Genomic DNA, 11,063 nt, shown 5'->3' on the forward strand with positions numbered 1-11,063 from the left:
AAAAAGACAATAGAAAAGTTCAATGATACTAAGCTCGTTCTTTGAAAAGATAACTAGACCCCACTTTAGCCAGACTTACTAAGAAATAGAAAAGATTCAAATGAATAAAATTAGAAATGAAAGAAGAGACATTATAACCGATACCACACATATATAAAAGATCGTAAAAGACAACTATAAACAATTACATGCCAACAACTTTGCCAACCTAAAGAATTGGATAAATTCATAAAAACATACAACCTACTAAGACTGAATCATGAAGAAATGGAAAATCTGAATTTACCAATTGATAGTAAGGAGGTTGAATCAGTAATGAAAAACCTCCCAAAAAGGGAACCCCAGGACCAGATGCCTTCACTGGTGAATTCTGCCAAACATTTAAAGAAGAATTAATGCCAATCCTTCTCAAACTCTTCCAAAAAATAGAAGAGCAAGGAACACTTTGAAACTCATTTTACAAGGGCAGCATTACAGTCATGCACCATATAACGACCTTTTGGTCAACAATGGACCACATATATGATGAAAGTCCCATAAGATTAGTCATATAGCCTAGGTGTATAGTAGGCTATACCATCTAGGTTTGTTTAAGTACACTCTACGATGTTTGCACAACTACAAAATCGCCTAATCAAAATGCACTTCTTAGAATGTATCCCCATCATTAAGTGACGCAGGGCTGTACTTTGACACCAAAACCAGACAAGGACACTCTAAGAAAAGAAAATCACAGGCCAGTATCCCTGATGAACATAGATACAATTCTCAAAAAAAATTATCAAACTGAATTCGACAATACATTAAAAGGATCATGCACCGTGATCAAGTGGGATTTGTTCCAAGGATGCCAGGATGGTTCAACATCCACAAATAAATCAACGTGATACACCACATTAACAAAACAAAGGATAAAAATCACTTGGTCAACTCAATAGATGCAGAAAAAGCATTTGACAAAATTCTACATCCATTCATGATAAAAACTCACAAGAAACTGGGTTATAGAGGTAGTATACCTCAACATAATAAAGTCCATATATAACAAGCCCACAGCTAACATCATACTCAATGGTGAAAAGCTAAAATCAGCTAAAATCTTCTCCTCTAAGATCAGGAACAACACATGGATGCCCACTCTTGCCACTTTTATTCAACGTAGTACTAGAAGTCCTAGCCAGAGCAATTAGGCAAGAAAAATTCCAATGGAATTTTTCACAGATATAGAACAATCCTAAAATTTGTATGGAGCCACAAAGGACTCCAAATAGCCAAAGCCAACTTGAGAAAGAAGAACAAAGCTGGAGGCATCACACTTCCTGATTTCAAACTATATTACAAAGCTGTAGTAATCAAGGTAATAGATAAATATTAATGTCTTTGAAAGAGTCATTGTAGCCACAAGAGCAGTAAGCATGAGCAAACCTATAGGTTGACTACCTCAATCTCCTTTCTAGACCCTTCTCCCTTGCCTACCTCAGCTCTCTAGGCTGTAAGTCATATAAATGACTTGCCAATGTCTCCTGCAGGTACAAGTGTTCATGTGACACAGATCTGGCCAATGCAACATAAACACACATGTGGCGGTTTCTGGCAAAGATTTTACTTTTCTAATCCAGACACTAAACCTTCTTCTGTTCCCTTCTTTTCCTGCCTCAAACATGCTCACTGAGACCCAGAGGTGCGGCAGCCACCTTGGGACCGTGAGGTGGCGAGCATGAGGAGGAAGGCCTATACGGGAAGCACAGCTGACTGATAAGGTGGGAGGAGACTGCTGGCATCGCTCAGATGCTAAACAGGGTTGGACGTTTATTCCACAGGCTTCTTTGAAGCCACTGTTACAGACTTTTCTGTTATTTACAGAGAATACAATCCTAACTGATGCATATATATAAACAGAGTAGATTTGTTGTACAGGAAATATAATAAGCACACACTCATCAGTTTCTCATGAGAGTTTTAGGAGGACTTTAGTAGCATGAGAATTAGATATCTTAAAGGTGTTAATTGATTAATTGAGGGTTTGTAGTAGATGGTTGACCACAGATTGTCTTTGTACCACTTAAAAAGTGGTCAGATCATCAGAGGTAGTGAAGGCAGATTCTGGGACTGGGAGCCCTGTCTCCAGGGCTTTTGAGGAAGAGCAGATGGAGGAGCTGGGCCAGGGCAGGGTCTGGGGAGATGCCTGTTTGTCCTGTCCAGGCTGTAAGTTTCCTGGTCACCGCCCTCGTTCTCCCGGGTTGAAATTTCCATTTCAGAGAGCACTCTTTCTGGCTTTGTCCAAGGTGGCTCCTGGCCTCTGAGGTTCTACAGCCATTTATAAAGTTTTACAAGGCAGCCTTAATAAACTAGAAGTCTGCTTGTGATTAATCGTGCATGGGGATTTGAAATATGGTGTCGCTCTTTTAATCCCTTTAAATTCTGCTAATAGACATTTGATGGCGAGTAACTTGCTATTTAAGTGCATTTTTCTATAAATCTTGCCTGAAAACGGATGTGTACATAAGTTGAAGGTACTGGCTAAATATGAAGATGATAACTACATTAACTTACTATCTGAACAAGTTTTCATATCATTTCACAGTTATTTTGTTACAGAAATGGTTTGCAATTTCTAAAATGGTGAACATAAAGTTTATTCCCTTGCTAAACTAGTTCTTGTATACATGACTCTGATTTGTTTATTCTATTCTATATCTATTATTCACTTTTCTCCTTAAAAAAACATAATTTACATTTTAGTGTCTTAGACAGGAGAACTAGAAAAGAATCCTAGTTTGAAAAATACTTGAGTTTATCTGGCCCCAACTAAATTAAATTGATTTAGTGTCCAATCTGATTGCAATTGATAGTTCAATAAGACACAAAAATCTTTTAAAATCTACCAGAGTGTCCAAATTTCATGACTCTTTGTGTATCCAATCTAAGAGTTAATACTAATAAAAACCTTTTGGTCCATTTTGTGTACCTGGTGTTAGGCATTGTGTAAGTTGTGTTTGCTTTTTCTTCTTCTTTTATTGCTATTAAAATAGTTTGTTTAACCTTAAGTAGTGAAAGAACATTTGGGCATTAGGTCTGGAGGAAAAGGAGTAGGTGACAGATTATAATTTTTTTTTTTTTTTTTTGTGAGGAGGATCGGCCCTGAGCTAACATCTGCCAATCCTCCTCTTTGTGCTGAGGAAGACTGGCCCTGGGCTAACATCCGTGCCCATCTTCCTCCACTTTATATGGGACGTCACCACAGCAGGGCTTGCCAAGCGGTGCGTCGGTGCGCGCCCGGGATCCGAACCCGCGAACCGTGGCTGCCATAGCGGAGCGCGCGCACTTAACCGTCTGTGCCACCGGGCTGGCCCTGACAGATTATAATTTATCAAATACAAATTTCAAAAATAGACTTATCCATTCTCAGTAATGCAAGACATAGCGTTTTACTAAGCTATCTATTTTTAAAAATTTTTTTGAGTTATTGTGTGTGGTGAAAGTAATAAAGATTTTATTGTCATTTTAGGTTAACAGTATTAAACAAGCAAAAAGAATTATATGATTAAAAAAAGAGATAAAAATACTTTTTTGGATAAAGAGTTTTATTAGCAGAAACTACAATAGTTGAAGGAATATTTTCTTACCAAATGAAAAACCTCAACACTAAAAATGATTTCTCATGTGCTAATAATTAGTGCAGTGACAGAAACATCAGTGAATGTGTCATGGAGAATACACGTGCACATTATATGAAATACATAATTAGCTTCATCTCAGCATATTCTAGCAAGTTCTCTTACGGTACAACCTTGAGAACAACACTTATTACTCAGTTTGAACTGAATCATTCTCTTCTTTCGAGAATGTTTATCTAAGCCTAAGTTTTTTAATTCTGAAAGACTGTTGTCTTCTGCTTCACTGGGTCTGTTAAGGAGGATTTGCTTAAATTCTTCAAAGTTAAGATCTGAATCCTTTAACGCAGGTCGTTGTAGCTCCCTCAATGATGGCTGCCTCTCAGACAGTGTTGCCTTCAGCTCCTGTGGCAAATTAGGAGTGAATTCCAACATCGTATTTAAGGCTTCTGCATCTTTGGTGACGGAGGATGCCATAATTTCTAAATTAAAAAGAAAGGGGGAGGAGGAAAAATATTCATGTCAAAGAACATCAGGAAACTGTAAAATTTTGCATAGATGAAAAGGAAAGCATTGCCTCAAGAGAATTAAACATCAAAACAGAATCAGTAAGTATCCTGGTATCTAAACAACTTAGCTTATTATAGTTGCACAGCGTAAAGTTCTACAACATTACCAAGATTCTGCTTTACTCCGCTCGACCCTCTGTCATCTCTCATGTCCCCTTCATGCTTTCATCATAGCACTTTTGAACTTCTTGACATTTCTGAAGTCATCTCGGTCATCGAAAACACTCAGTTTCACCACACATGAATTTTTCCTACCTCAGTAATTTTCTTCCATTACTAAGCACTTCTGAGTTATGATAATAACCGTTGCAAAGTATATTAATTACTTTTACTATCAAATGTTTCATGGTGGCAAGTTACTGCTTCAGGATAAAGTTCAAAAGGCAGAACTTCCAATTGCTCTGATCTAATAGGCAGGAGATGCCAGTCTCTGATGTCCCTCATACATCTATTTAACAATTTCTCTTCCCCAGAGTATTTACTCCAAATCAATAGTATTTTACATTAGATAGAGAAATGGGTTAAAAGAACACTAACCAAAAATCACTGGCTTTAAGAAGAGATTAGTCTTTTGTGGTGTGCATACAGACTAATGTACTATGTATGTTTTTTGTTCCAATGTTGTGGATCGTGCACTACGCCAGTTCTGTGTGTTCCCTAGGAAGGGAGCCTGTTCTTAACCAGCATCCTAGGATGGGCAAATATGAAAGTAGGAACTTGGGCTAGGAACCTGCAGGAACCAGCTGACGTCTTCCTTCTTGACGCCCATTCGGTTCAGTTGACCATTCACTGACTGTTTCCATGTGTCTGGCAGTGCCAGATAGGAGATGTAAATAAAAAGAAAACATGTTTACTGCCCTCAAAAAGCTTTCCGTCATGTCAGCTCTCTTCTAGCCTGACTTATCCCGATTACACAATTTTGAGAGTTTTAGCACCAAAAAGAATTAGAACCACAGATGAAGTTTAAATTATAGTGTAAACCTGGATCAGTTCTTTTGTTGTTGTTGTTGTTAAATTAAATTATTATTATTATTTTAAATTTTTTGTTTATTGCAGTAACATTGGTTTATAACGTTGTATAAATTTCAGGTGTACATCATTATACTTCTATTTCTGCATAGATTACATCATGTTCACCACCCAAATACTAATTACAACCCATCACCACACACATGTCCCGAATTATCCCTTTCGCCCTCCTCCCTCCCCCCTTCCCCTCTGGTCACCACCAATCCAATCTCTGTCTTTATGTGTTTGTTTATTGTTGTTATTGTCTACTACTTAATGAAGGAAATCAAACGGTATTTGACCTTCTCCCTCTGACTTATTTCACTTTGCATAATACCCTCAACGTCCATCCATGTTGTCACAAATGGCTGGATTTCATCGTTTCTTATGGCTGAGTAGTAGGTGGGAGTGCAAACTGGTGCAGCCACTATGGAAAACAGTATGGAGATTCCTCAAAAAATCAAGGATAGAACTACCATATGATCCAGCTATTCCACTGCTGGGTATTTATCCATAGAATTTGAAAACACCATTGCGTAAAGATACATGCACCCCTGTGTTCATTGCAGCGTTATTCACAATAGCCAAGACTTGGAAGCAACCTAAGTGCCCATCAAGGGATGAATGGATAGAGAAGATGTGGTGTATATACACCTGGATCAGTTCTTGCTGTTCTTCTTCATGGACAGCAAAGCTGTCCTTTTCAGCTTATTCATAAGGCATTACTCTTAAAAAAGTGGAAACAATGAGGCCAAGAGATAGAAATCGAAGCATGGAAGGCCGACTCCTGGGTAACCACTGCTGCCTGCTGATCAGAGAAAAGCATGTCCCCTCACCAGGCCGGATGGTCTGGGGCTGGTCCACTTCCTATGAGTTCTGTAGCAAGAGTCTCAGTTGCTCTCCTTTCAGCCAACTACAAACTTCAACAGCTGAGTTTTCAGTGGAAAGAAAACATACTTGAGCATGTTATCTTTCCTCCTAATGCTCTCTCTCCTTCAAGTTCTAAGCTGGCATGGACAGAGGAGAATTTATATCATTTTTCAGTAGTCAGAAGTTTTTGCATTTTCCCTCAGTGAGACATCCTAAGTTTAATTCAACCTCCTCATAAACAACTCTCCTTGCTGTAACTTACACTTTGTCTAGTTGGTGCCTTATTGAATGCAGAGAAAAGCTGACAGTAACTTTCCAAATACCTAAAGGCAGTTAATGAATCAGGCAAAACAATTGTAGTTTTGATGCTTTTCATTCATAGGCTGTGTTTTCTGGCACTCTTTTTTTGATTTTATAATTTAAAACCTTTTTATTCTGAAATACTTTGAAAGTTACAGAAAATTCACAAAAATATGACTGAGTTCCCATATATATTTTTTTTTTTTAATTTTGGTAAGAACATTTAACATGAGATCTACCCTTTTCACAGAATTCTAAGTGTCCAACACAGCACTGTTATCTATAGGTGCAACGTGATTACATCCGATTTCTAGAACCAATTCATCTTGCATAACTGAAATTTTATACACGTTGATTACCAACTTCCATTTCCGCCTCTTCCCAGGCCCTGGCAACCACCATTCTAGTCTCTGCTTTTATGAGTTTGACTGTTTTAGATACTAGGGCTTTTTCACTTAGCATGATGTCCTCCAGGTTCATCCACGGTGTTGTATATTGCAGAATTTCCTTTTTGTTTCAGACTGGGGAACATTCCCTTGTACGTAGACACCACATTTTCTTTATTCATTCATCTGCACATGCACGTTTAAGTTGTTTCCATATCTTGGTTACTGTGAATAGCGCTGCAGTGAATGGGGGAGTGCTAATCTCTCTTCAAGATCCTGATTTCAGTTCTTTTACATAAATATGCAGAAGTGGGAGATTGCTGGATCATATGGTAATTTTTTTTTTTTTTCCTGAGGAACCTCCACACTGTTTTCCATAGTGGCTGCACCATTTTGCTTTCCCACCAACAGTATACAAGGGTTCTAATTACTCCACATCCTCCACAACACTTGTCTTTTGTATTTTTGGTAATAGCCACCCTGACAGGTGTCAGGTGAACTCTCATTGTGGTTTTGATTTCCATTTCCCTGATGATTAGTGATGTGGAGCATCTTTTCTTACACCTGTTGGCCATTTGTACATCTTCTTTGGAGACATGTCTACTCTGGTCTTTAGCCCATTTTTAAATTGGATTATTAGATTTTTTGCTATTGAGTTGTAGGAGTTTTTTATATATTTTGGAAATTAACCTCTTAGCAGGTATATGATTTGCAAATATTTTCTCCAATTCTATAGGTTGCCTTTTCACTCTGCTGATTTTTTTCCTTTGTTGCACAGAAGCTTTTTAGTTTGCTGTAGCCCCACTTGTCTAATTTTGCTTTTGTTGTCTGTGTTGTACTCTTTTATTAAAATTACTTTTTAAGCTTGTTTTGAAACATTTTGCAATCTCCCACAACTTTAGCTTCTGGAGTCTAACTAAAAGATAATATTCTAATAGACGTGAATTCAAACACCTCTTGATCACTGTATTTTGCACTAAAATCTCACTAAGATAGATCTCTTCTAATTAAAAATGTCTACCTTATTTTTAAAATGGGTGTAGAGAGTGTTATTTCCCACACTGTGTGGGAAAAATGGTTAGCTAACAACTTAATAATGTAAAAACAAATAGAAACTAACAACAGAGGTTTTAAAACTCATGAATTACAAATTATTGACATGTACTTCGAAAATGATTCTTAACTTGTAACTTCAACATTTCTCTTGATCCTCGCAGGCGATATTTTTTTAGATTATTTGCAGTTAAATCATGTACTGTGGTATCATTAAAGACAGTTCTTTAAAAATACTTGAAATTCACAAGTCCCTTCTATAGAAACAGAAATTTGGCCAAATATCTATATAGAAATGCGCTCAGAAAACCATTTTTAAGCAACAATTTGAAATCCACCGAAATATCTGCTAGGAATGGTTAAATATAGATGGTAGGCTTATGGCATAGAATGCTATAAAGAAATTTTAAAGTATGTTTTTGGAGAATTACAATGTGAGAAACTGCTCACACTATAATGTTAAGTGAAAATGCGGGAGATATATACACATATCTCCAAATGTTAACATTGCCTTCCAGTTCCTCATTTAATACAGATATTTTCCTTTTCTCATTAAATCCACATATTTTCAAAGTCTGTAATATCCATAAGTGCTTTTCATTTTTCTTATTGTATTTATGTATATTTTTCAGTCATTAATTTGAGCATATTACTTATTCATTCAGAAGAAGTGCAATCTGGCCTTCCGTTACCTCGAACAGTAAATCTCTAAGTTCTGTGGTTCTCTGCTATTAATATTATACAAGAACTACGTAAAAGCTTGCATTTAATAAATCAATCTCTGACCAACAATGTAGAAGAGTAAAGCCACTAGCTTTATAATCATGATTGAAATGCCACAACAGGGAAGTAAATGTACTTAGTGCACAAGGAGTTCACGAGGGTCACTTATATACAGGATATGCATATAGCCTATAAAATAGAGTTGTGGTTTATCATAAGTTGCATACGTGTTATGAAATATAAAACACTTATTCATCATGAAGCTCACCTTCTCTGAATTTCATGTGACCCGTTTCACTGATTAGACTAGGCTGTACCTCTGGGAAAGTTTCCATCCTTACTTGAACTCAGCTTCCAATTTATCTTTATAAATGCTTTATAACTAACAAATTGTTTTGTAAACCAAACCATTCCAGATTTGAACTGTACACAGTTCTGAGACCTTGCTTTTAAAGAAAACCCACTGCAGCTTCCACATGCTTGAGGCCCCAATCAGTTCTCCAGCAGTGCTTGTCTGAAGGGCAAACATCCCTTGACTGTCGGTCCCCTTCAGTTTCTCTTGCAGGGCATCAGGCCCTTTTCTCTCTCTTCAATCCTTTCTCTCCCAAATGAATTTCAAGACCCGGTTCAAAGAGGTGGGAGGCCATGCTCTCTCCCCTTTGGTGAAGTTCACAAACACAAATAAAATTATACTAAAAGAGGAAGTTTTCCAAGGCATGGGCGCTGGCCCAGCTTTTGGACAAAGCAGGAGAGTCGTGAAATCGAAGGCCCTTCACGTTTACCACTCCAGGACCCTATCAGAGGTCTCTGCCCCATGCCCTTTGGCGCACAAACACGATCGACAATCAGCGCACACCTCTCTCTTAGCCCCCTGTCGTCTCAGGTCGAGATGTCCTGTCCAGTTGCCGCAACCGCCGGCACGCCGGTTATCTGGCCCGCGGGACCTTGACTCGGGGCTCAGGCCCGTCTGCGCCCCACCTCCTGCGGGTCTTTGGGCAGCCTTCCCTCCTCCGTGGCTTCCCCCTTCTCCCCACCCTTCACCCTGGGTGCCAGGAGGTGAAGGGCACCAAGTGCCTCTCAGGTGAGGCCGTTTGCTGTTCCCGCTGCTTCCCCTCCATCTGGTGAGATGTCCGGTGAGACCCTTAGTAGAAAAGCAAGTTACAAGGGAAAAGCCCGAACGTTTAGCCGCCAGCGTCGGAGTCGGGGCCGCGGGCGGGCGGCTAATCAGGCCTCGAGCCAGGCCGTCCTGATTGGCCGGCACCCCGACGGCACCCAGTGGGAAGTGCGGAGCGGCCGGGCCGGGAGCTCTTACCTGCCGGGGCTCCGGCGTCCAGCCCAGGCTCCTGCAGACTCACAGGCTTTTTCTTCCAGTTGATCGAGCCGCAGATCTGGATCCGGCGGCGGACTAATTCGCGGCCGCATGCCTTAACAATGTCGTCGGGGTTCTCGCCTGAGATGTCTCTGGGAAGTTGGCTCAGTAGCAGCCAGACTCCTAGCAGGTAGGACGAGCACAGGCGCGGCATCCCGGACCTGATCTCTGCCGCCGGACCTTTCAGCCTTTCTCTGGAGACTGCAGCTGCTGTGTCGCCTGCCAGCCTCTGCCTGTGTGCCTAGACTTCAGGCTGCTTTCCCTGCTTGGCTCCAGCAAGCTTTTATAGCCCTTCGGGCTCCCGCTTAGACCTTGCGTCGGTGGTCCCAGCTCCACCCCAGTCTCCACCCACCTCCTTGGAATGCCCCACTCCCTGCCCCCAGCTGGCCCTCCCCTTCTCACCTTTCCTCCAGTTGCCCATCTTTTTGTTCTTGGCCCCGTTACAGTTGTTTATTTTTCTCTCCTCTTTCCTCAAACCGTTTGGTATACTTAGGGAAAGTCAGTCAATAGTTGAAGTCTTTCTGGTATCATCAAGCTAGGCATGGCCACTACACTAAATTACATCCACAAAAATAAAATTGAGATCACCCATATTCTCACAACCCAGAGGTTTCCAGCTTGAACTTTGCTGCATAACCTTCTAATCTAAACAAGATCATAGTTAGATGAATTAGTATAGTGTCTGGCGTATCGATCCATAGAAAGATAATTAAGGAATGGCAAAATTGTTGACAAGAGAGAACTGATGACTTTTTATCTAAGTCCTGGTAAAAACATGAAAATTCTCAATGCATCACTTTAGGCTTGTACAGTGTCCTAAGTTTACAATGCGCTTTTCCTTCGACTCTTCTGGTTTGATTATAACTAGTTACTTGAATATTTTAATTTGAGATTGTATTCTATAGCTCTAGAGACTGGAGAACACACACACACACACACACACACACAAACCAATAAAAAAGATGAAAAGTGTGGAATCTCACAGTTTTCAGAAAGAATATTTTGGCAACACATGTTACAACACAAAAATCATGTGTTTGTTATTATTATTATTTTACTGTATTCTGTTTTTGTATTTGGTGAGGTAATTTTTCACACCTTCTAATTTAACTTTTAAGAATTCAACACAGTTTGAGATAATATGCTCGTGAAACAAGCTTTCTAGATGGAC

At 39.6% G+C, this 11,063-nt stretch overlaps 1 protein-coding gene across 1 annotated transcript; it reads right to left on the reverse strand.

Annotated features, from left to right (window-relative positions):
* Positions 1–3,569: 3,569 nt before the first annotated feature.
* Positions 3,570–10,201, reverse strand: LOC131420047 (prorelaxin-like). The gene is made up of 2 exons (XM_058565756.1): positions 9,836–10,201; positions 3,570–4,096 (listed from the first exon to the last, which is right to left on the reverse strand). The coding sequence occupies exons 1-2, from the start codon at positions 10,044–10,046 to the stop codon at positions 3,756–3,758; spliced, it is 552 nt and encodes a 183-aa protein (XP_058421739.1). The 5' UTR covers positions 10,047–10,201; the 3' UTR covers positions 3,570–3,755.
* Positions 10,202–11,063: the final 862 nt, after the last annotated feature.

Source organism: Diceros bicornis, chromosome 22 (assembly GCF_020826845.1).
Source record: "Diceros bicornis minor isolate mBicDic1 chromosome 22, mDicBic1.mat.cur, whole genome shotgun sequence".
NCBI classification, from domain to species: domain Eukaryota; kingdom Metazoa; phylum Chordata; class Mammalia; order Perissodactyla; family Rhinocerotidae; genus Diceros; species Diceros bicornis.

Coding starts and splice junctions, on each gene's coding strand:
- LOC131420047 (XM_058565756.1), bottom strand. CDS start 10,046: ATGCCGCGCCTGTGCTCGTCCTACCTGCTAGGAGTCTGGCTGCTACTG. Junction 4,097..9,835: donor GGACGCCGGAGCCCCGGCAG/GTAAGAGCTCCC, acceptor TTTTTAATTTAG/AAATTATGGCATCCTCCGTC.